The sequence below is a fragment of the Ovis aries genome, chromosome 4, assembly GCF_016772045.2.
Source record: "Ovis aries strain OAR_USU_Benz2616 breed Rambouillet chromosome 4, ARS-UI_Ramb_v3.0, whole genome shotgun sequence".
NCBI classification, from domain to species: Eukaryota; Metazoa; Chordata; class Mammalia; order Artiodactyla; family Bovidae; genus Ovis; species Ovis aries.
In genome coordinates, this window is record NC_056057.1 from 103,896,189 (window position 1) to 103,921,417 (window position 25,229).

General features: G+C 44.7%; 2 protein-coding genes across 5 annotated transcripts in view; one reads left to right on the forward strand and one right to left on the reverse strand.

Moving 5' to 3' along the window:
• Nucleotides 1-12,149, reverse strand: part of ATP6V0A4 (ATPase H+ transporting V0 subunit a4) — a 70,394-nt gene extending 58,245 nt beyond the window's left edge. The window contains exon 1 of one of the 2 annotated variants that reach the window (XM_042248887.2): nucleotides 11,922-12,149. The gene's annotated coding sequence lies outside the window, so the exon portion shown is untranslated. Of the gene's footprint in view, nucleotides 1-10,743; nucleotides 11,537-11,921 lie in introns of those variants that run through there. The other variant, XM_060414893.1, reaches the window with a different exon arrangement.
• On the forward strand, nucleotides 11,928-18,238 carry TMEM213 (transmembrane protein 213). 3 transcript variants are annotated; one of them, XM_042248889.1, is made up of 4 exons: nucleotides 11,928-12,118; nucleotides 15,948-16,022; nucleotides 16,897-17,110; nucleotides 17,532-18,238. In XM_042248889.1, the coding sequence occupies exons 1-3, from the start codon at nucleotides 11,974-11,976 to the stop codon at nucleotides 17,064-17,066; spliced, it is 390 nt and encodes a 129-aa protein (XP_042104823.1). In that variant the 5' UTR covers nucleotides 11,928-11,973; the 3' UTR covers nucleotides 17,067-17,110; nucleotides 17,532-18,238. The 3 variants fall into 3 exon arrangements, with proteins under 3 accessions (XP_042104823.1, XP_012032603.1, XP_042104822.1); XM_012177213.4 differs by having other exon boundaries at nucleotides 17,957-18,238; XM_042248888.1 differs by having other exon boundaries at nucleotides 16,897-18,238.
• The last annotated feature ends 6,991 nt before the right edge of the window (nucleotides 18,239-25,229 follow it).

Below are 25,229 nucleotides of genomic sequence, written 5' to 3' on the forward strand. Positions count from 1 at the left end.
TTATTTCCAGTCTTCTTCTTGGGTGTGTCCGCACTTCTGTTATGTATCTTGGGCACCTCAAGCACAAAGACTGTCCAATAAGCAGTTCTCGGTAGCATATGCAACTTGAAACTTCAATAAGGTTATTTTTTAAATGGGAAAGATTTCCTGACCTTGAAATTTTCCCCAGGCAATCAGACAGATGTTGCAAACTATGGTCTATCTACTCCATTCTGACTGCATTGCTTTCCTGTGAACTATTTTTTTTTAAATGTAATAACTTGATTTTATTTCCTGATTTAAGAATAATACACATTCCTTATAGAGGATTTGAAAGACATAAAAAAATGTGAATAAGAAAATATAAATTTTCTTTTAATTTTATATAGGACTACTGCTAACACCTTGGGCTTTCCTGGCGGCTCAGCTGGTAGAGAATCCGCCTGCAAAGCAGGAGACCTGGGTTCAATCCCTGGGTTGGGAAGATCCCCTGGAGAAGGGAACGGCTATCCACTCCTGCATTCTGGCCTGGAGAATTTCATAAACTGTATAGTCCATGGGGTCAAAAAGAGTCAGACATGATCGAGCAACTTTCACTTCACTGCTAACATCTTGGTAGGGTACTTTTCAAACTTTTTTCTTTGTATATGTAAGTCTTACAAAACTGGAGTGTTACTGGAATATACAGTTTTATATCCTGCTTCTTCTGCTTTGTTATATAGCAAGTGTTTTCCCAAATAATAAATGTTATTCAAAGATATCATCTTAATTTAAAAGTGTTTAACATTTTATCCCATTATAAGCCACTTCTAAGCTTTTATCTTCATAAATATTGTAATGTTGAGATGGAGAATCTTGGACATATATTTTCTGCACATGTGTGTACACTCACCTCTATTTCCTTTAGGAAAAAAATTTATAAAGACCTGCCCCATTGAAGGAAAGATGACCAAAATAAGCTGAACTAAAGACTGCAAGGAGATCCAACCAGTCCATTCTAAAGGAGATCAGCCCTGGGATTTCTTTGGAAGGAATGATGCTAAAGCTGAAACTCCAATACTTTGGCCACCTCATGCGAAGAGTTGACTCATTGGAAAAGACTCTGATGCTGGGAGAGATTGGGGGCAGGAAGAGAAGGGGACGACAGAGGATGAGATGGCTGGATGGCATCACCGACTCGATGGACTTGAATCTGAGTGAACTCCAGGAGTTGGTGATGGACAGGGAGGCCTGGCGTGCGGCAATTCATGGGGTCGCAAAGAGTCGGACACGACTGAGCGACTGAACTGAACTGAAATGATGTCTACAAGTCAGGTATAAATCATCTCAATTCCTAAGCAAGGACTGATGTAAGGGCATATTGTTGTAACCACAAGCACCTGATTAAAGCAACCAGGAAAATAAAAAAAAATCATGTGTCATCCTAGGTCATCCCAGGTCTCATGTTATTTCTACAAACAATCATACGCAATTACAATTTTTCATACAATAAAAAATACACAAGCAAACAACAACATGAATGAAAACCAGCAGAAATAATAGACAGTAGAAACAGACCAATGAGAGTGGGCAGATACTGAAGTTGTCTGAGACAGATTTTTTTTTAATTACACTCACTCTAAGACAAATATCATATGATACGGCTTATGTGTGAGATCTAAAAAAAGTGACACAGATGAACTTAGTTCAGTTCAGTCGCTCAGTTGCTTCTGACTCTTTGCAACCCCATGAATCGCAGCATGCCAGGCCTCCCTGTCCATCACCAACTCCCAGAGTTCACTCAAACTCACGTCCATCGAGTCAGTGACACCATCCAGCCATCTCATCCTCGGTCGTCCCCTTCTCCTCCTGCCCCCAATCCCTCCCAGAATCAGAGTCTTTTCCAATGAGTCAGCTCTTTGCATGAGGTGCCCAAAGTACTGGAGTTTCAGCTTTAGCATCATTCCTTCCAAAGAACACCCAGGGCTGATCTTCTTTAGAATGGACTGGTTGGATCTCCTTGCAGTCCAAGGGATGCTCAAGAGTCTTCTCCAACACCACAGTTCAAAAGCATCAATTCTTCAGCGCTCAGCTTTCTTCACAGTCCAACTCTCACATCCACACATGACCACTGGGAAAACCATAGCCTTGACTAGACAGACCTTAGTTGGCAAAGTAATATCTCTGCTTTTGAATATGCTATCTAGGTTGGTCATAACTTTCCTTCCAAGGAGTAAGTGTCTTTTAATTTCATGGCTGCAGTCACCATCTGCAGTGACTTTGGACAAATTTACAAAACAGAAACAGATTCACCAACTTAGAGAAAGAACATACCATTACAGGGTAGGGAAGGGATAGATGAGCAGTTTGAGACTGACATGGACACACCACTATATTTAGAAGATGTGAGCTATTCATAATTAGCACTCTTTTTTTTTTCCATTAGCATTCTTAATCTAACTTAAGGCAGAATCCTGAAACCCCCACAACTACACAAAACAGACTTTTCAAGTAGCATCAAACATTCATAAAAGTTGGCCATATGATGGTGGTTGGTTTACTCGCTAAGTCATGTCCGACTCTTGCAACCCCGTGGACTGTAGCCCACCAGGCTCCTCTGTCCATGGGATTCTCCAGGCAAGAATACTGGAGTGCATTGCCATTTCCTTCTCCACGGCCATATGAAGGTTCTTAACAAATTTTAAAAAGTCATCCAAGTATGTTCGCAGATTACACTGAATTAAGCTAGAAATCAAAAACAAAATGATAACTGGAAAACTTCCATATGGTTGAAAATTCAGAAATATACTCTGAGAAGATGGGAAATGATGAAATCCACGGCTGAGGAGGAAAATGGGCTTTGCCAAGCACAAGTCACATTCTTTTTTGTTAAACCCACCTCTGTCCTGGCCACGGTATCACCAACCTCTAGTGCAACTGTGGAGTATGAGCAAGCTGGAGGGATCACCCCAGGAACTGCTTGGAAATGGTCCAAATAGCAGACTCCAGGCCTTGGTCACATTGTTCCTTTTATCAGCTCTATGGTATGATCTCAAATTGGACTCAGTGTAGTCCTCCATTTTTCTTATTAGGGTACTCCTCATTCTCGCCAAACCTTACACCCGTAACTGAATGACATTGGGTGAACTTAAGCTCCTCCACCTAAACAGCATATTAAAAGCAGACATTACTTTGCCGACAAAGGTCCATCTAGTCAAGGCTATGGTTTTTCCAGTAGTCATGTATGGATGTGAGAATTGGACCATAAGGAAAGCTGAGCGCTGGAGAACTGATGCTTTTGAACTGTGGTGTAGGAGAAGACACTTAAGAGTCCCTTGGGCTGCCAGGAGATCCAACCAGTCCATCCTAAAGGAAATCAGTCTTGAATATTCACTGGAAGGACTGATGCTGAAGCTGAAGTTCCAATACCATGGCCATCTGATGCGAAGAACTGACTCACTGGAAAAGACTGTGATGCTGAGAAAGACTGAAGACAGAAGGGGACAACAGAGGATGAGATGGTTGGATGGCATCACTGACTCCATGGACATGAGTTTCAGCAGGCTCCAGAGTTGGTCATGGACAGGGAAGCCTGGCGTGCTGCAGTCCATGGGGTCACAAAGAGTCAGACACAACTGAGTGACTGAACTGAACTGAACTGAAGCTCCTCCACAAACCAAGTGTTGCTCAGGGGAAGGTCTAGGTGTTCTAGTCCCATAAGCAACTAGCAACCGACATTGTTTTATGAAAAGGGATACTGACAAAGCCACACATAGGAAGAGCCAAAGACCTCATCTCTGCTGAGAAGTTCAGTTCAGTTCAGTTCAGTTGCTCAGTCGTGTCCAACTCTTTGCGACCCCATGAATTGCAGCACACCAGGCCTCCTTGTCCACCACCAACTCCCAGAGTTCACTCAGATTCACGTCCATCAAGTCAGTGATGCCATCCAGCCATCTCATCCTCTGTCGTCCCCTTCTCCTCCTGCCCTCAATCCCTCCCAGCATCAGAGTCTTTTCCAATGAGTCAACTCTTCACATGAGGTGGCCAAAGTACTGGAGTTTCAGCTTTAGCATCATTCCTTCCGAAGAAATCCCAGGGCTGATGTCCTTCAGAATGGACTGGTTGGATCTCTTTGCAGTTCAAGGGACTCTCACGAGTCTTCTCCAACACCACAGTTCAAAAGCATCAATTCTTCAGTGCTCAGCTTTCTTCACAGTCCAACTCTCACATCCATATTTTAGGAGACAGCAGACACAAGTGTTGGTAGGACCATGATTCTCAGAGTGGATGAAGCAGAAATGAAAGCCCCAAGTTCAAAGTCAGTGGTCTCTTCCCAGAGATGGAGGGGCAGTTAGAGGGGCCAATCAGGATCACAAGGGGGCCTAGGGAGGGATGGATTTGGAGTTTGGGATTAGCAAAGGCAAACTGTTATATATAAAATATATAAACAAAGCCCTACCATACAGCACAGGGAACTATATTCAATATCCTGTGATAAACCATAGTAAGAAAGAATAAGAAAAAGAATGTATATATGTACAACTGAATCATTTTGCTGTATAGCAGAAATGAACTATACTTCAATAAAATAAATTTTATATATATATATATACATATATATATATATATATATATGTATGTATATAATCACAAAGGAAGTTCTCTCAACATAAAATATCCTTCCCAAACACAGAGACCATTCCAGGCCAGAGAATCCTGGTTTTAATCATTTAGTACAGGAAACATTTTTCCCCTTCTCCTCTTTTTCAAATGAAATTGTATCAAGGAAAACAGATAAAATTGGAGGCAGCAAGGGTCCTGGAACCCAATCCTCTAGGTCACCCCAACCCCAACTTGGAGCTTGGTCACAAGTACGTTAGCCTGGACTTTAAAGCGTGTGTAACCAAACACCCATCTCAACCACGGGAGAAAAAAAAAAAAAAAGTCTTGAGAAAGTTCCTGCAGAATGTCTAGCTTTGAGCAATGCAACTTCCTGGTATAGTTTCCAAAGCAAACCTGATGTAAAATGAAAGATGAGGCAAGGTAACCTACTGCACGGATTTACTATTTATAGACATGTTAAAATGAAAGACAGCTAATAATGGTGACCCTTATAAAACAGTGACCACACAGCCCTTCTTTGGGGAAATAATGAGCTATCAGAGACCAGTCAAGTCCATCCTATTTTAGGATAATAAAATCCTTTCATCTATTGATAAGAGAATGTTTGATTTTAAAATTGACTTGCAAACACCTGTTCTAAGACAGGCCCAAATAAACTAAAAACGTGTTTAAAAAAAGGGGGGGGTCATTGCCATCCTCTTTATTTAATTACTTTCTGTTGTATGACTTGATATGATGCTGTCTAAGTTAATGCATCTAATATGATGCCTCTAAGTTGATGGGTGTGTGCTTTTCAAACTCTCATCACAACAGTCCCATCCAGGGCTGATGCAAATCTATGTCCCAGGCTCTGACCATTTTGGATGAACATGTTCTGCTCATATCAAACATATTAGAATGCACACAACATCCTACTTTAAACTATTTCCATTTAAATGTTTGAAATAAATTATATAACTTTGCTTTTGAAATAATTTTTTTTCTTTTTTTTTGGACTTGCCACAGCACTCGGGATCTTAGCTGCCCCCTGCAGTGGAAGCCCCGAGTCCTAACCACTGATCACCAGGAATTCCTGAAATAAATGTTTTTGCTGGAAAAGATTTGGTTGTTGCTGCTGTTGTTCATATTTTGGATCAGAGACCATTTTTTCAGGTCTTAAACATTTTCAGGACCCTTGAGAATCCCGTAGACCCCACATATTGCTGTCGTCTTCAGTGCCTGTTAAATAAACCAGCTCTAATCTGTGAAACTCACAGCAGGGTGTACTGGAGAGAAGTGTCGAGAACAGAGATCAAAAGATGAGAGGAAAAAAAAATCTAAGAAAGTGCTCAATCTCTTAAGTGATGCCATCTCTGTGGGGACCCAAGGGGAAAACGGTATCAAGAGCATCTCTCTGGTTCCTTTGCCTTTTCTAAACCCAGTTTGTACATCTGGAAGTTCTCGGTTCACATACTGCTATGTGAAGCCTAACTTGAAGGATTTGGAGCATAATCTTGCTAGCATGTGAAATGATTGCAATTGTGTGGTAGTTTGAACATTCTTTGGCATTGCCCTTCTTTGGGACTGGAAATGAAAACTGACCTTTTCCAGTTCTGAAGCCACTGCTGAGTTTTCCAAATTTGCTGGCATGTTGAGCGCAGCACTTTCACACCATCATCTTTTATAATTTGAAATAGCTCAGCTGGAATTCCATCACCTCCACTAACTTTGTTGGTAGTAACGCTACCTAAGGCCCACTTGACTTCACATTCCAGGATGTCTGGCTCTAGGTGTGTGACCACACCGTCGAGGTTATCTGGGTCTTGAAGACGTTTTTTGTACAGTTCTGTGTATTCTTGCCACCTCTTCTTAATCTCTTCTGCCTCTGTTAGCTCCTTGCTGTTTCTGTTCTTTATCATGCCCATCTTTGCATGAAATGTTCCCTTGATAGCTCCAATTTTCTTGAAGAGATCTCTAGTCTTTTCCATTCAAGAGTTTTCCTCTAATTTGTTGTACTGATCACTTAAGAAGGCTTTCTTATCTCTCCTTGTTATTCTCTGGAACTCTGCATTCAGTTGGATATATCTTTCCCTTTTTCTTTTGCCTTTAGCTTCTCTTCTTTTCTCAGCTATTTGTGAGGCCTCCTCAGATAACCATTTTGCCCTTTTTCATTTCTTTTTCTTGGGAATGGTCTTGATCACTGCCTCCTGTACAATGTCATGAACCTCCATCCATAGTTCTTCAGGCACTCTTTCTATCAGATCTAATCCATTGAATTTGTTTGTCACTTCCACTGTATAATCATAAGGGATTTTATTTCGGTCATACCTGAATGATCTAGTGGTTTTTCTCTACTTTCTTCAATTTAAGTCTGAATTTTGCAATGAGGATTTCATGATCTGAGCCACAGTTGGCTCCAAGTCTTGTTTTTGCTGACTATATAGAGCTTCTTCATCTTCGGCTACAAAGAATATAATCAATCTGATTTTGGTACTGACCATTTGTTGACGTCTGTGTGTAGAGATATCTCTTGTGTTGTTGGAAGAGCATTCTCTTGAAAAAACTCTGTTAGCCTTTGCTCTGTTTCATTTTGTATTTCAAGGCCGAACTTAGCTGTTACTCCAGGTATCTTTTGAGTACTTTGCATTCCAGCCCCCTATGATGAAAAGGACCCCTTTTTTCTGGTGTTAGTTCTAGAAGGTCTTGTAGGTCTTCATAGAACTGGTCAACTTCAGCTGCTTCAGCATTAGTGGTTGGGGCATAGACTTGGATTATTGTGATATTGAATGGTTTGCCCCGGAAATGAACTGAGATCATTCTGTTGGTTTGAGATTGTACCCAAGTACTGAATTTCAGACTCTTTTGTTGACAATGCTGGCTACTCCACTTTTTCTAAGGGATTCTTGCCCACAGTAGTAGATAGAATGGTCATCTGAGTTAAATTCACCCATTTCTGTCCATTTTAGTTCACTGATTACTAAAATGTTGATGTTCACCCTTGCCATCTCCTGCTTGACCACGTCCAACTTACCTTGATTCATGGACCTACTATTCCAGGTTCCTATGCAATACTGTTCTTTACAGCATCAGACTTTACTTTCACCACCAGACACATCCACAGCTGAGCATCATTTCTGCTTTGGCCCAGCCACTTCGTTCTTTTTGGCACTATTTGTAATTGCCCTCTGCTCTTCCCTGGGGGGCTCATCTTGTAGTGCCATCATTTTGCCATTTCATACTGTTCATGGGGTTCTCGTGGCAAGAATACTGGAGTGACTTGCCATTCCCTCCTCCAGTGAACCACATTTTGTCAGAACTCTGCACTGTGACCGGTCCCTCTTGGGCGGCCCTGTAGGGCATGGCTCATAGCTTCATTGAGTTATACAAGTCCCTTCACCACGACAAGCCTGTTATTCATAAAGGGGATATACAAACACATGTATATGTGTGTGTGTCTGTGTCTTTTGCTGTCTGTCTGGGATTTCTGCAACAGCTTCTTGGATAATCTCTCTGAACCCAGACCCGCCCTTTATCCTATATTTTTTCTGAAATACAAAGGTGGCCCTGTCTACAAATTCCTTATAGGTGCCCCGAATATATGATAGACTATTTCCTCAGTCTGGCATGTAGGCCTGCTTACAATCTGTTCTCAGTCTAACCAGATACACAGTGACCCAGGCCATACCCCGAGGACAATAATTACTCCCCAAACAAGAGGCACACAGTCATGCCTCAGAGGCCAAGCACACACCGGTCCCTTCTCCTGTGCCTGGCAAACTACACATCTCTTAAGTTTCAGGTCAAAGTGCCACTTCCCTTGTAAAATGTTTTCTGAATCCTCAAGGCCCCAACCCTCCTCACTACACTTATTTCATTGCGTTGTCACTGTCCATCCATCTTCCTCATTGGACCCTGAGCTTCTTGAGGACTGGGGCCATGTGGCCTTACCCACATCAGGCCCCCGCCCGCTAATCCCCACTCCCAAGGGCCTGGATACAGCAGCTGCTTGGTAATTGCTGAATAGTCAGATGAGTGGTAGGTCTAAACTGGACTTTGGTACACTGCCTGAAGATAAACATTCCTAAGGCACTTCTGCTCCCTGCTCCCAAACCCAAGAGTAGAGGGCCACCATTAATTTGTACCTTTCGGTAGATTAGAAAAAAAGTGTCTCTTCCAGGCTCATGTATAACAATGTGCTGCGCTTAGTCACTCAGTTGTATCCAACTCTTTGGGACCTCATGGAGCCCACCAGGCTCCTCTGTCTGTGGGGATTCTCCAGGCAAGAACGCTGGAGTGGGTTGCCGTGCCTTCTCCAGGGGATCTTCTCAACCCAGGAATCGAACTCAGGTCTCTGCACTGCAGGCAGATTCTTTACCATCTGAGCCACCAGGGAAGCCCAAGAACACTGGAGTGGGTAGCCTATCCCTTCTCCAGGGGATCTTCCTGACCCAGGAATCTAACCAGAGTCTCCTGCATTGCAGGTGGATTCTTTACCAGCTGAGCTACCAGGGAAGCCCAATATATAACAATTAGACATCCTTATTCTGGGCTTGCCCATGGCTTACAAGTCCTCCTGGTAGGGAGCCATTGATTAAAACCAGCCGCCCTGGCCAGGCACAATGATAACGATTTGCATGGTTATCTCACAACAGGAGGTCTCATAAGGAACATGAGGCAGGTGCTGAAACCAACTGGGAGAATTCGGGAGTGAGGGGAGGCAAAAAGAGGAGGGAGGAGAGGATGTGCCCTGCCAACCTCCCAGAAGCCCTAGCACTGGAATCCATCTTGGTTGAGAGTTGCTTGAGCCCCCCAGGAAGGACCCAGAGTCAACTACAGGCCAAGCACAATGACTGGCCAGAGTCAGCCCTGAAACTAACCCCATCACCATAAAACCCGAGACTGTGAACCACGTGGCAGAGCCATTCTCCTGGGTTTCCCTTACCTTGCTGCTCTCTGCCTGGGAACCCCTCTCCAATAAAGTGTCTTGCTTTGTCAGGACTTGCGTCTCCTCAAACAATTCATTTCTGAGTGTTAGACAAGAGCCCACTCTAGAGCCCTGGGAGGGGTCCTCTTTCCTGTAACGCTGCCACAGAGCTTGGAACAAGCTGCATTTCATCCCTCACTCTCTCAACCAGACCCAAGCTTGCATAGAAACATAATGCCCATATCAAGACCATGGCGGCCAGCCAGCACACACAGACAGTTCTCCCATGTAGGTGTCATTCCTTTCGCTCGAGGTCCATCTACTCTCACCTGCACATGTGAACTTCAATACCCAGCCCAAAGGTCAGCTCCTCTGTGACTCTCTCCCTGCTCCTCTCAGGCAGACTTCCTGCTCCCTCTTATATCCCCATCACCCAGGACGATACCCACAATGAGACCTGTCACATTGCCTCCCAGTTCTTTCCTTCCTGCCTGCCCTCATGGCTGCACTATGAGTAGGCATCAAGAGGACGGATTGAATCTTAATCATCTTTGGGTCTCGAATGCCTTGGATCATGCCTTTCAAATTTATGGTGGGCCTTCAATGAATGCCTTGGACTGAAGGTGGTGCCTCAATCAAACAACTGCATGTGTGTGCCTTCTAAGTCGCTTCAGTCATGTCCAGCTCTTTGCGACCCTACGGACCATAGCCAACTAGGCTCCTCTAACCCACCAGGCTTCTCTATCCTTGGGATTCTCCAGGCAAGAATACTGGAGTGGGTTGTCATGCCCTCCTCCAGGGGATCTTCCTGACCCAGGGACAGAACCCAGATCTCTTTTTGTTTTTTAATTAATTAGTTTATTTTAATTGGAGGCTAACTACTTTATAATATTGTAGTGGTTTTGCCATACATTTACATGAATCAGCCATGGGTGTACATGTGTTCCCCATCCTGAACCCCTCTCCCACCTCCCTCCCCATCCCATCCCTCAGGGTCATCCCAGTGCACTAGCCCTGAGCGCCCTGTCTCATGCATTGAACCTGGACTGGCGATCTAGTTCACATATGGTAATATACATGTTTCAATGCTATTCTCTCAAATCATCCCACCTTCACCTTCTCCCAGAGTCCGAAAGTCTGTTCTTTACATCTGTGTCTCTTTCGCTGTCTTGCATATAGGGTCATCATTACCATCTTTCTAAATTCCATATATATGCGTTAATATACTGTACTGGTGTTTTTTTTTTTTTCTGACTTACCTCACTCTGTATAATAGGCTCCAGTTTCATCTACTTCATTAGAACTGATTCAAATGTATTCTTTTTAATGGATGAGTAATACTCCATTGTGTATATGTACCACAGCTTTCTTATCCATTCATCATCCAATGGACATCTAGGTCTCTTCCGTGACCTAGCTATTGTAAACAGTGCTGTGATGAACATTGGGTTACACATGTCTCTTTCAGTTCTGAGAACCCAGATCTCTTTTGTCTCTCTTGCACTGGCAGACAGGTTCTTTACCACTAGCACCACCTGGGAAGCCCCCTCAATCAAATGACTACTCAGTTCAAAATCTTCACAAAACTTGCCTTTGGTCTCCTGACAATTCAGCCCCCGAGCCTGACACATGGGACATTCAGCCTCTTGGCCACAGTGGACTTCTGAGCATCTCTTACCCCTGGGGCTTTGCTTGCCCATCCCTTTTGCCTATGATGTCCCCTTCTCCTCTTTGCCTGTCAAAACCCTAGTCGTCCATCAAGACCCAACCCAAATGTTATCTTCCTTATGCGGCAGCAGGTGATGCCCACGGCTGCTGAGAAGCAAAGTGCTTTGTCTTTCTCAGGTCCTTTCTAAACTACTGCTCTGTACTTTAATGATGCATATTTGTAAAAAGGCACTTTGAGGACATGCATTTCTAGACTTTAGCAAGAGAGTGTGTGTGTGTGTGTGTTATAGTTGCTCAGTCGTGTCCGACCCTTTATGACCCCATGGATTCTCCAGGCATGCATACTGGAGTGGGTTGCCATTCCCTTCTCCGGGGGATCTTCCCGACCCAGGGATCAAACCCTAGTCTCCTGCATTGCAGGCAGATTTTTTACCATCTGAGCCACCAGGGAAGCTCCTAGCAAGAGGGTAGGGGCTCAGAAAGTATTGGACAGGATGGACTAGGGAATATAGGACGTAAGGTTGCAAGTGAAAGAGACAGCAAACTCATCCTCAAGGAACCAGCAGGGCCCAGATTGCCTCCCCTGTCCTCTTTTTTCTCAGCAGGGACAAAATGAAAGCTAAGTAAGAACCACAAAATTTACCCTCTCTTCCTCCCCCAGCCAACACAGCTCAGCTTCCCTCTTGGAGAGGTGAAAGCCAGGTGTGACAGGCCAAGCTCCCTTTGCTCCACCCCCTCTCTCTCCCCCAAACACAGAGCAGAAATTCACCTCTGCCAGCGTTGTTTCCAAGCTCCCGCAGGACGAGACACACACGGGGTGCATGGCAGGCAGCCCTCAGCTCGCCTCTGCAGGGGCAGTGCACACAGAAGCCTCTCTCCTCAGCATGAAGCGCCTCCACCTGGCACCCTGGGCCTCCCTGGTCCTCGGCCTGGCCTTCCTCTCCTTGCACCCGGTTTACTTGGCAGGTAGAACCGTGAGCTTTATTCTCGCCACACTGGGAAGAGTGAGGGAGGGTGGGGGAGAGAAGGAGGCAGGAGGAGGATTCCTTGGCTCGGGTTGGTCCTGCTCAAAGGAAAGAGGAAGCAGGGCTTTCTCATCTGAAGGATTAGGCTGGAGAGGGTAGGGTGGGATGCGGGTTTACCTAAGACCAGAGTAAGCCAAGATGGGAGCTAGCACGAGTCCCTCCCATCAGAGACAGAAGGTGCACCTAAAACGGCATCTTTGGGCTGCTGTTTCTCAGTGGCACCTGCTCAGGGTAATTGTGTTGCAATTCTGTATTTTGTGGCTATCATCCTCCCTTTGCATGCCCTCCTCTCACCTAAGGACATCCGTCCGTCCCTTAACCCTGGGCATCCTTTGCAACTTTCACCAAACCTCAACACACAAGGCTGCCGTATGCTGTTAAAACTTCCCCCATCTCACCCGGCTCAGGAGATGTTGGATTATCACCCCACTTTGTCAGGGAGGCCGAGGGGGGTGTTAGGAAGCGCCCTCCCAGGCTGGGCTCTGCACATCAGGGACCTCGCTCCCATTCTCATGCTCCTGGCTTTTGCCTTTGGCTTTGACCTGGTTCCTCAGAACAGCCTGCCCTGCTCCCTGGCAGATTCTCCCTCTCTCAAAGCCAACCCTCACGGTCCCCCATGCCAAGCAGCGTCCATCTCTCTCCTCACAGTCTCTCCTCGGGAGGTTCAGAGGGTGGGCTCTCAAGCCTCTGAGCCTCAACTCTACTTTAGCTTCCACAACTGACTAGTTGTGTGATCTCAAGCAAACTCTTTACCCTCCCTGTGCTTCAGTTCGCGCATATCTAATGTGGAGAGAATCACAGTGCTTATATATAGAGCTGTTGTAAAGACGAAGTAGGGGAACTGCACATAAAGACCTTTGAATAAAATAGCATGTGGTAAACACTCCAACGGGGCTTCCCTGGTGGATCAGACAGTAAAGAATCCGCCTGCAATGCAGGAGACCCAGGTTCAGTGCCTGGTTGGGGAAGATCCCCTGGAGGAGGGAATGGCAACCCACTCCAGTATTCTTGCCTGGAGAATTCCAGACAGAGAAGCCTGGTGGGCTACAGTCCACGGGGTCAAAAAGAGTCAGACCTGACTGAATGACTAACACTTTCACTTCATTTCAAACACTCAACAAAGGTTAGCATGTTCTTTTTACTTTTTCCAATATCACCCCTCTCCAAGTAAGAGTGTTTTCTGTTTACCCTGGAGGTGCCTTGCTTATGTGAAGGCCTCAAACACTTGGCCCATTTCACTGCACTGAACAGCTGGATCCTTCCAGTAGCCTTTACTTTGGAAGTGACTCCAAACGGACAAGTCCCTGGCTGGCTTTGCTTATGAGGGAGGTGGGTGATATTTCAGTTCTTCAGAATTTATACTAGGTTATTTGATTTGAACCATATAAAATGTCTGATATTGAATAATTCTGGACCTATAGAAATGGCGATTTTATACGGGTTAACCTACTACTAGTGTTTCATTAACTTGATTTTTTTCCACATACCAGTTCTAGACCAGGACCACTTCCCTACTAAGGTAGAGGGGAGATGAAAGTCAGGGTCAAGGAAGTTATTCAGGTAACAAGGGAAATTAAAACATGGAGGAATCAATTTTTCCAAAGCAAATAAAAACCAAGCTCTGAGGCATTTAGCTGTAAATAATTTACAGTAGCAATCAGATTGCATCAAGCTAGTTACTATATTTTAGCAGGACACTGGAGCGGCTGGGGAGGGGGTAGTGTAAAATTAGTCTGAGCAGAAATTTCCTGGCTTTGGCTAATCAAGAAGTCTCCTCCCAAGTTATTCTGCTATGTGACAGCAAGTACCTTTGAAGGACATGCTAACCTAGAGTCAGTGGGGCCTGGAGATTTTCCAAACTTTTTTCTGTCATTGCCAAAGAAGCAGATTGAGCAGCCATACAATTTCCAGAAAGATTCTTTCAAACGCTCTCTCGGTCTTGCTCTACCTAGATCAGCATTGTCTAACAGAACTTTTTTTAAACTTTTTATTTTATATTGGAGTATAGCTGATTAATAATGTTGTAATAGTTTCAGGGGGACAGCAAAGAAACTAGGCCATATGTGTACATGTATCCATCCTGCCCCAAACTCCCCTTCCATCCAGGCTGCCACAGGACACTGAGCAGAGTTCCCTGTGCTACACAGTAGGTCCTTATTGGTCATCCATTTTAAATATAGCAGTGTGTACGTGTAGATCCCAAACTCCCTAACTATCCCTTCCCCCACATCCTTGCCCCCTAGAAACCATGAGTTTGTTCTCTGAGTCTCTGAGTTTGTTTCTAACAGAACTTTTTTGATTGTGGAAAGGTTCCATGTCTGCTATCTTTCTAACATGGAAGCCACCAGCCACATGATTGAGCACTTTGCAAGTGGCTAGTATGGAGAAGGCAATGGCACCCCACTCCTGTACTCTTGCTTGGAAAATCCCATGGATGGAGGAGCCTGGTGGGCTACAGTCCATGGGGTCGCTAAGAGTCAGACACAACTGAGCGAATTCACTTTCACTTTCACTTTTCCCTTTCATGCACTGGAGAAGGAAATGGCAACCCACTCCAGTGTTCTTGCCTGGAGAATCCCAGGGACAGGGGAGCGTGGTGGGCTGCCGTCTATGGGGTCGCACAGAGTTGGACACAACTGAAGCGACTTAGCACCAGCAACAGTATGACCAAGTAGCTGAAGTTTTCATTTAATTTCATTTTAATAAACTGAAACAGCCACTCTGGTTTGTGGCCACCATATTGGACACAGCGGACCCAGATTGCCTACCTTCTTATTCTCAGTGATGGGAGGGAACACAGCCCATGGTTTCTCTCCCTTGGGGATCCTTATGTTCATCTCTGTAATCCCTCCCCACTCCCCAGGCTCTGATATTTTCTGCTAAAGTGCCTTTTTATCATTGGGTGCCTTGTTTATTAATCAAGGGCTGTATAATTCTAAGTGCTGTATATGCTATAAACCTCTCAACTTGCTTGTAGTGTGTTTAGTTTTTCACACCCTTTTTCGGAATACTAACATCATAATCATCAGAAATAAAGAATCAAGGTCAGACTTCGATGTTGTTTAGTTCAAGTTTTTGAAGGAAACTGAAGCTAGTTATGAAAGAACGTGGCAGATTTTTAAGAGACTGTGTTAGTATATGCTAGGGGAAAAAAAAAAAACACTTCTTAGATGTACTTATCTGCATAGAAAGCAGCTTAAACAGAGGCCCTTGGTGACAGAAGGGTGATGAGATATAAAGATAAAGCATCTCAATGGGAATAGGAAGTGGTTGGAAAAGGGGAGTGTGTGAGTTTGCTGCCGAACAAAATACCACAGCCTGGGTGGCTGAAACCACAAAAGCCTCTTTTCTCACAGATCTGGAGGCTCCAGATCTGTGTCACCAGCTGTGTTTACTCCCGAGGCCTCTCTCCTCTGCTTGCAGATCACCCCACTCTGCACTGGGTCCTCATATCCTCTTTTCCCTATGAGTTCCCATCCCTGGTCCCTCTTCCTCTTCTCACAAGGACACCAGTCACACTGGACTAACTTAACCATTTCACCTTAATTGCCTCTTGTAAAGCCCTATTTCCATAATAAAGCACTACCGCATTTGGGGGACATAGTTAAGGCTATAACAGAACTTTGCTGCATGAAATCTCAACATACCTCTACTGGAACTTCTATAATACTGTCATAATACTCACTACTGATTCAAGCAAAAACTGCCAACTCCATGCCTGAGAATGGCTTTTCCTACTGCCTGAGATTGTCATTTATCTTTTCTTGCAGAAGCAAGCAGCAGCAGCAACTCAACCTTGACCGTCCACCATCCAGAGAATCTTGAGACCCTGGAGCAGTGCCCCAGTAAGCTTCTCCTGGCAATTGCCCTAGCCCAGGGCTCATCTCGGAACAGGGAGGGACTCTTGAGCCTCCTGCTTTCTGTTCATTGGCATTGAGTGGCTGAGCGCCTGCCTGGCCCTCTCGCACCCCAGTGTGGTTTGTTCACAGCCCCAGAACCATCTGCAGGGCACGTCTACAAAGCTGTCTTGGCCATGGTCCCCATGTAAGCTCACACTTTTTGGTGCAGTTGGCTTTAATGGCCCATCCTCAGGACAGCAGCAGTCACCCCCTGATTTCGAATGCTTATAGAAGTTTGGGAGTGGAAACATCCTAAACATGAGCCATTCCGATTCCTGCCCAATGCAGGAGCTTCATTCTGGTACCTGTTTGCATTTTTCTGTTCATCTTTCACTTGAAGACTTGCAGTGGTAAGGAGCCTAGTGCTTCATAAAACAACCACTGTGGTGCGTGTCTAATTAATAGGAAGTTTGCTTTATTCTAAGTTTGGCTCCTTGATTCTGCCCCCATTGAATGACCACATGTGCTTACTTCTGGGCACTAACAAAGGAGAGTAACAGGCAGCAATATGTAGAGGCTACAAACATGGCTTTGGACTCCTACAAACGTGGGTTTGCGTTCTAGTTCTGCCATCTCGTGCCCCTGGGCAGGTGATAGCTTCAGTTCCTGCATGCCAAACAGGAGGAATAACTGTGCCTATCCACTTTGTGAACAATAAAGAAGGGAACATGTGTAGAGCTCTTAGCACAGTGCAGGGCGTGCCTTAGTAAATGGTGCTATCCTGTTATTACTGGTCTTAATGTTATGAATACCAGAGAATAGCCTGGGGGGAAGGGAGGCTGGGGTGACACTGTCCTTCTTGCCCTCTCTTCCCCGCCAGACGCTGACTTCTGCCCACAAGCAGCCCGGTGTTGCCACACGGGAGTAGATGAATACGGCTGGATCGCGGCGGCTGTTGGGTGGAGTCTCTTGTTTCTCACCCTCATCCTGCTCTGTGTGGACAAACTGATGAAGCTCACTCCAGATGAGCCCAAGGACTTGCAAGCCTGAGACTTAGAATCCTAGGCCCAAGAATGTCAATCACCAAGTTGTGGGTAAGAGCAGGAGGGGAGAGCGCTGATGTGGTTTCCAATATTTCAAAGTCCGTTCACCCCTTTTTGTTTGTTTGGAGTTTTCTTGTTTTGTTTTTTGGCCATACTGGGTGGCTGGTGGAATCTTAGTTCCCTGACCAGGGATCAAACCCGGGCCTTGGCAGTGAAAGCTCAGCATCCTAACCACTGACAACCATGGAAGTCCCAAAGCCTTGTTACCCTCATAACCTTCAGTTACTTTTAAAAAGGAAAGGAGACAGGGATCCAAGGAAGACAAGACCAGTGCTGCCAACACACCCAATTTCAAAATGTACTTGGGTCCTTTATAATCTGACATCTCCCTGATTGACTCCTCTGCTTGTATTTTTGTGTGGGGAGGGGGGGATTGCTTGTATTTTGACCATGGCTTTCTTCTGCGTTCCAGGTATGTGATACACAAGAAACATAAACTTCAGTCTTATAGTCACCCCATTCAAAACAAAACTCAGAACCTTCTCACCAAAAACAAGTGGTTGTGTTTTATCCCTTATTTCAGTCAAGGGCATCACTGCCATTTCAAAATGTGAAAGCCACCTTGGCAGCTTCCTTAGCCCCACGTCCAACGCTTCCTGGGCTCTTGTTCTTCCTTTGGCATGTCCTCCTGTCAAGCCTGCCCACCACGTCCTCATGTCGAGCCTGCCCATTCTCCTTGCCAGCACCCTAGGTCTGGCCCTCATTACCCCATCCCACCACCACGTCAGGAATACTTCAGTTTGTTCTCACTGCCTTCAGGATCTGCCCCCCACCCCCTAGCTTGTCCCTCCCCTCATCCCAACATCTTCCACTTCTTTGCTGCCCTTCCCTCTGCAGGGGTGGCTGCCTTCCACCTCCACCCCCAGAACGAAGGCCATTCCTCAAAGTCCAGCTCCAATGCTTGCTCTGCCTTCAAGCTTCTAGGCTTGTCTTCTGGGGACCAGGAGCTGGTGGTCTTCAGGCACTTGTGTGGTGCCCCGAGCACAGTCACTGTGAACAGCAGGCCTCTTCACAATCAGCTAGTACTTCCTCATGCTCCGGGGGTATAAAAAGCTCTTCTTAATGTTTGTGCAATGAATGAATGAATGAATAAACAAACAAATGAGTTTCTGGCCTAAACAAGATCTCTGATAGTCACTCTGCATCCAGAACCTCCATTTTTCTGGAGCTGGTTGACCAAACTGACCTCTGGAGGAGCCATTTGGCTCTGGCCAGCTTAGGGACAATCACTTAGGGCCCAGATGTCAGCATCACTGTGAACTCTTTCAGTGGGAGTCAGGAGGAGAGATGGGTGGGGTCATCAGAAGAAAGAAAGTGACTCTTTAATAAAACACATTTGCCCTTCGACAGCAAATATGTGTTTAGATTGGATAAACTCTAAATAATCATAATACAAAAAGGAAAAGTGAGAGGCCTCTAAAATGGGAAGAAATATTTTCAAATGATTCAAAGCCACCCTACTCCTCTTTCAGAAAGTCTGAATAAATTTCCTCGAACTGAAGGGATTGCCCAGCACAGTTTGCTCTCTTCTGAAGATCCAGATCGTATCAGAATCTTAGTTGTTTAATCAGTGAAACAGGATGGGTTTATTATTTCAGAGTGTTGATCATATGGACACAAGTATCTATAAATGCCCGAGCTACATCATGGATGTACACATGGGTGGTGCTTCACTTTTTTAGAAATTCAAGGAGTCTCCACCATACATGGTGGTTTAATTCTTTCAAGAGGAAAAGATTCAGTGTGAAACCAACTTTGCTTTCATATCTGCAAATATTTTTAAAATAAATCAGTGTGCAATAATGAAAGAGCACTGTCTCAAGAAGAAAAAAGAAAGAAGGGAGATTAAGATTTATTTCTGGCAAACATGAACAGAATTGACTCACGCTGCCTTGCTGAGGATCAACCTTCTAATCGGAGAATGTAAGAACTGGACCAAACACGTGTATGCAAACCAGATTACAAAAGCTCAGGAAGCTATTTGAGGTTCTGCGTGTAAGTGGGTGGGTGGGAGGCTCTTCCTTGCAACCAGAGCAGCGGGGCTCTCATCTCTTTCATGCACGTGTGGACCTCAGTGGCCAGACTGCATTTGCTGCTTCAAAGAGGGGAGAGTCAGAGCACCAGTTGGCATCTGAGACGAGTAGATGCTTAGCCTACACTGAAAAGAATGACGTGTAGTTGCTGCCACTGTCACAGTGAAATGCAGGCATTCTGTGACTTGCTTTTCTTTCACAAAAGGAAGGCAAAAGTGAAGTCGCTCAGTTGTGTCCGACTCTTTGCGACCCCATGGACTGTAGCCTACCAGGCTCCTCTGTCCATGGGATTTTCCAGGCAATAGTACTGGAGTGGATTGCCATTTCCTTCTCCAGGAAGGAAGGCTAGATCAGATCCAAATAATCACTCTTTTCTTTGAGACTGGAAAGAAAGATGGTTTTATCATCTGGTGGTTATGTGACCCAGATGCTAACTCTCAGATCTACCTTCAACATGGAGTGTCTTTATTCTAGAAAAGCAAAGACTTGTCAGGAAATTTAAAAGGAACACCTGAGAGGGAAAACCAGGGATTAATGTCCATCTAAGAATTTCCTGTGATAACCAGCAGGACCTGCCTCACAGTAGATGTACTTTTCATTTAAAAAACTTCGTCCTTAGGGATCAGTGTGGTCCTCAGCACCACTACAGACTGTGTAACACAGGGCATATCCAGTTTGGGGCATTTCTATATCAATATCCTATGCAAAAATAGAATCTTTAAACATTAAGGTGTGCACATTTATCTGACTTTTTAAAATCTATTCCTTTTTAGATGCATGATACCCAAAGATAAATAAACCAAATATATGATTTTTCTATTTAAAATGAAACACTATGCCATGCAAGATTAATAAAAAACAAGTCTTAGGGTAACTTGGGCCTCTTTTCCACAAAAATATATGAAAGCATATTTTTAAACTTAAATAACAGTCTAAAAATGTTTTTGATGAAGAATGCTTCTTTCTGTCAGAGTCCTGACTTCCGTGTTGAAGTCACATATGGACATACACTGACATTCCTGGGTCTTCGTCAGTGTATGGCAGGAGGGCTGTGCAGACAGCCTCTCCCTGGGTCTACAACCAACCTTACCTGAGGCAGTCCATCCTCTGTACTTCTTTCCAGAATGATCTGTCTAATCCATGAATAAGGAATTGAGTCACTCTCATCTGCCTAAAATCCTCCAGTGACTACCCACACCATATTTCTACCTGACCCATAGGATCTTCTCTAGCTTTTTCTCTTCTGTATCCTTCACACACACCCAGTTATGAATTATTTCAGCTCTCTCTCTATCCTCCAAGCCTTCACTTTTGTTCACACAGTCTGAAACATACCCTTCCCAAGAGGCAGATTTGCCATGAACCAAGAGAAGCTTTGTCACCCTGCTAATTTAACTCATATGTAGAGTGCATTATAGGAAATGCCAGGCTGTAATCAAGGTTGCCAGGAGAAATATCAACAACCTCAGATATGCAGATAACACTACTCTAATGGCAGAAAGCAGAGAGGAACTAAAGAGCCTCTTGATGAGAGTGAAAGAGGACAGTGAAAAAGCTGGCTTAAGACTCAACATTCAAAAAATTAAGATCATGGCATCTGGTCCCATCACTTCATGGCAAATAGATGGGGAAAAAGTGGAAACTGTGACACTTTTTTTCTTTTCTTGGGCTCCAAAATCACTGTGGACAGTGACTGCAGCCACAAAATTAAAAGATGCTTGCTCCCCGGAAGAAAAACTATGACAAGCCTAGACAGCCTATTAAAAAGCAGAGATATCATTTCGCTGACAAAGGTCCGTCTAGTTAAAGCTATAGTTTTTCCAGTAGTCATGGGTAGATGTGAAAGTTGGACCATTATGGAGGCTGAGCACCAAAGAACTGATGCTTTTGAACTATGGTGCTGGAGAAGACTTTTGAGAGTCCCTTAGACAGCAAGAAGATCAAGCCAGTCAATTCTAAAGGAAATCAAACTGCTGAAGCTGAAGCTCCAATATTTTGGCCACCTGATGTGAAGAGCCGACTCATTGGAAAAGACCCTGATTCTGGGAAAGATGGAGGGCAAGAGGAGAAGGGGGTGGCAGAGGATGAGATGGTTGGATGGCATCACCGACTCAATGAGCATGAGTCTGAGCAAACTGCAGGAGATAGTGAAGGACAGGAAAGGCTGGTGTGCTGCAGTTCATGGGGTCACAAAGAGTTGAACACAACTTAGCAATTGAACAACAACAAAAGATTTAATTTCTGGTCCTCTTTCTTGTTTGCCCCTCTCCAAGACCATCTATCTAGTTTTGTATTTCTTATTTTGTATCTTTTTTTAGAAGTTCAGTTCAGTCGCTCAGTTGTGTCTGACTCTTTGCGACCCCATGAATCGCAGCACACCAGGCCTCCCTGTCCATCACCAACTCCCGGAGTTCATTCAGACTCATGTCCATCAAGTCAGTGATGCCATCCAGCCATCTCATCCTCGGTCGTCCCCTTCTCCTCCTGCCCCCAATCCCTCTCAGTATCAGTCTTTTCCAATGAGTCAACTCTTTGCATGAGGTGGCCGAAGTACTGGAGTTTCAGCTTTAGCATCATTCCTTCCAAAGAACACCCAGGCCTGATCTCCTTCAGAATGGACTGGTTGGATCTCTTTGCAGTCCAAGGGACTCTCAAGAGTCTTCTCCAACACCACAGTTCAAAAGCATCAATTCTTCAGTGCTCAGCCTTCTTCACAGTCCAACTCTCACATCCATACATGACTACTAGAAAAACCATAGCCTTGACTAGACAGACCTTAGCTGGCAAAGTAATATCTCTGCTTTTGAATATGCTATCTAGGTTGGTCATAACTTTCCTTTCAAGGAGTAAGCGTCTTTTAATTTCATGGCTGCAATCACCATCTGCTGTGATGAGGGCACTCTAATTATGTACATTTCAGGTCCCATAAACCGGGACCTGCTCTTGCTCTTCCCTCCCTTCTCCCTCTGCTGATTGGATTTATTGGGTTTATCGGGATTGGTCTTCCAAGTCAAGTTATCCTCTCCTCTCTCAACACACACACATATACACACACATATACATGCACACATGTATAACCTCCCTCAGTGGCCTGCGCTCACCTCCAGGGCAGCACTGTGACAAAGACTTTCTCTCCCCTTAAGGGAGAAAAGGGAACCTTCCCACACTGTTGGTGGGAATGTAAATTGGTACAGCCACTATGAAGAACAGTATGGAGATTTCTTTAAAAACTAGGAATAAAACTGCCATATGACACAGCAATCCCACTACTGGGCACATACCCTGAGAAAACCACAATTTTAAAAGACACATATAACCCAGTGTTCACCACAGCACTATTTACAATAGCCAGGACATGGAAGCAACCTAGATGTCCATCAACAGCTGAATGAATAAAGAAGCTGTGGTACACATATACAATGGAATATTACTCAGCCATAAAAAGGAACAAATTTGAGTCAACTCTAGTGAGGGGAATGAACTTAGAGTCCGTCATACAGAAAGTTGAGTCACAAAGAGAAAAACAAATATCATATATTAATGCATATATATGGAATCTAGAAAAATGGTACTGGTTAATCTATTTGTAGGGCAGCAATAGAGAGACAAAAAGACATGGAGAACAGACTTGAGGAGACACTGGGGATGTCGGACAAATTGAGAGAGTAGCATTGAAACATATACGCTACAATATGTAAAACAGATAGCCAGAGGAGACTCGCTGTATGATGCAGGGAGCTCACCCTGGTGCTCTGTGACAACCTCGAGGGGTGGGATGGAGGTTCAAGAGGGAGGGGACATATGTATACCTATGGCTGATTCACGTTGATGTATAGTGGAAACCAGCACAAGAATGTAAAGGAAATATCCTCCAATTAAAAACAAATAAATTATACATATATAAAAAGAATCCTCCTGCCAGTGCAGGGGACATAGGTTCGATGCCTGCTCCAGTAAGATTCCACATGACCCGGGGCAACTAAGCCTTCGAACTGCAACTACTGAGCTCATGCACACTCCAAAGCCTGGGCTCTGCAACAAGAAAAACCACTGCAATTAGAAGCCCATGCACTGCAATGAAGAGTAGCTTTCCGCAATTAGACAAAACCTGAATGCAGCAACAAAGACTCAGCACAGTCAAAATAAAAATTAAACACACACACACACACTCTCCTTGACCAAACTTCTTTGAGCCTTCTTCTCAACTAGGCCTCAACTTGGTCTATACAAACTACAGACTCTCGACATAAATAACTTTATCCAACGCATCCCCCCATATTAAAGACTTGATCAAACACTAACCTAGTTTCTAACAGCTCAAGATTGCATCCCTAGGATGGCCCTGCTGCTGCTGCTGCTAAGTCACTTCAGTTGTGTCCGACTCTATGTGACCCCATAGACGGCAGCCCATGAGGCTCCACCGTCCCTGGGATTCTCCAGTCGAGAACACTGGAGCGGGTTGCCATTTCCTTCTCCAATGCATAGCCCCCTTTAAAGTGCCTGTCTGAGAAAGCTCAAGGCTGCCAGAGAACCTGCTGTTTCTTCCAGCCAGTGCCTGACAAGAGGCCCTGACCATACTTAGAGCATTTATTAAAAAGGGCTTAGTTGTGAATTCTTCCTCTGTCCCTTCTAAATGTCTCTATCTAGATCAATATCTCTATTGAGATGTCTCTATATTGATGCTGTCTATCCATCCATCCATCTGTATCTCCTACACTTCAAAACCTGAAAGCCATTCCTTTAAAATTTAATCATCAGGAAGGATAGGGCCTCTGTCCCCCGCCTCCCTGGGGGAACAGAACCCTGGCTTCAATGCCAGAGAGCAAGCAGAGCTGACCTGATCAGCATTCACACTCACCAACTCTATAATTTCTTAATTCCCTGACTCTACTGACCCCCCTCACCCACCTCTGCTCCCTCATTTCCCCATAAAACTCCCAGTCACATCTGTACAGTTTTATCCTAGACTCTCTTCTCTGTTGCAGTAGTTCTTATGAAAATCTGTCTTCACCCTCTTAGCATCTGGCTCTATTTATCTTGGACAACTGAGCACTGTGGATGATAGTATCTACCTGCCTGCCTCTCTCACTGGTCTCTCTGAAGGCAGAAACTGTCTTTCACCTCTGATTCCTTCCACTGGCCCAGAGCCGGGTGCACAGCAAAAACTCCATAAACATCTGATGAGTTAGTGCATCAGAGGAGACCCAGGAGCGTGGCCTGTGCAAACCACCACAGTGAAGCGAGAGAGCTATGAAGACAAAGAAAGAGGCTCTTGGGGAAATTTGAGGTTTCAAGGTCGGGAAAATTTTAAATTACTGTTTTCATAAGTTTATAACTATACATAATTAAGTCATTTGTGGAAACAAGTACCTGGCAGACCTACCCCAAAAGCTGATTCTGTGATAAGAGATTCAACATACAAATGGACAAGGGCCAGATCATATATAAAAACAGAACTTCAACCCTACAATCTACAGTAACCAGTCCAGGAAGCCAACCCACTAGCCTCAGCAACTAATCCAGGAAATCAAACCACCTCCACAGCAACTGGCTCAGACAGTCAGGGTTTGGTTAATAATGGACAGCTTCAGATAGTTTAAGATCAAGCACAGAAAGCCAAATATCTGCCCCCTGACCAGTCATACAGAATGCCCCACTCCTCCTCAGTCCATCAGCAGTCATCACAGGCCTACAGTCTCTTGGGGAGCACACCTGAATATCTGAAGCCTCCCTCCTTTCACCATCAAGCCTTCCCACGCCCCTTCCCACGCCCCTGCCCGCATCTGAGTCTCTACCAAACATAAATGATGGTGGCTGACTCCCAGAATAAATAGTATTTTCTTGTTCTTAGTTTGGTGGTCTTTGTTTATTTCCACAGTGATGATTTATTGACCTCTTTGTTGAAATATTTGTCTTGTTCTTTGCATCTTGAAGGAGATCTTTTTATCTGGGAGATTCCTATTACCAGGTCAAAATGAAGCAAGCTATTGAGAGAGATTATTATGGGCTGAGTATTCCATGTGTCCCCCAAAACTCATGTTGGAATTGTAACCCCCAGGACTTTGGAATGTGAACTT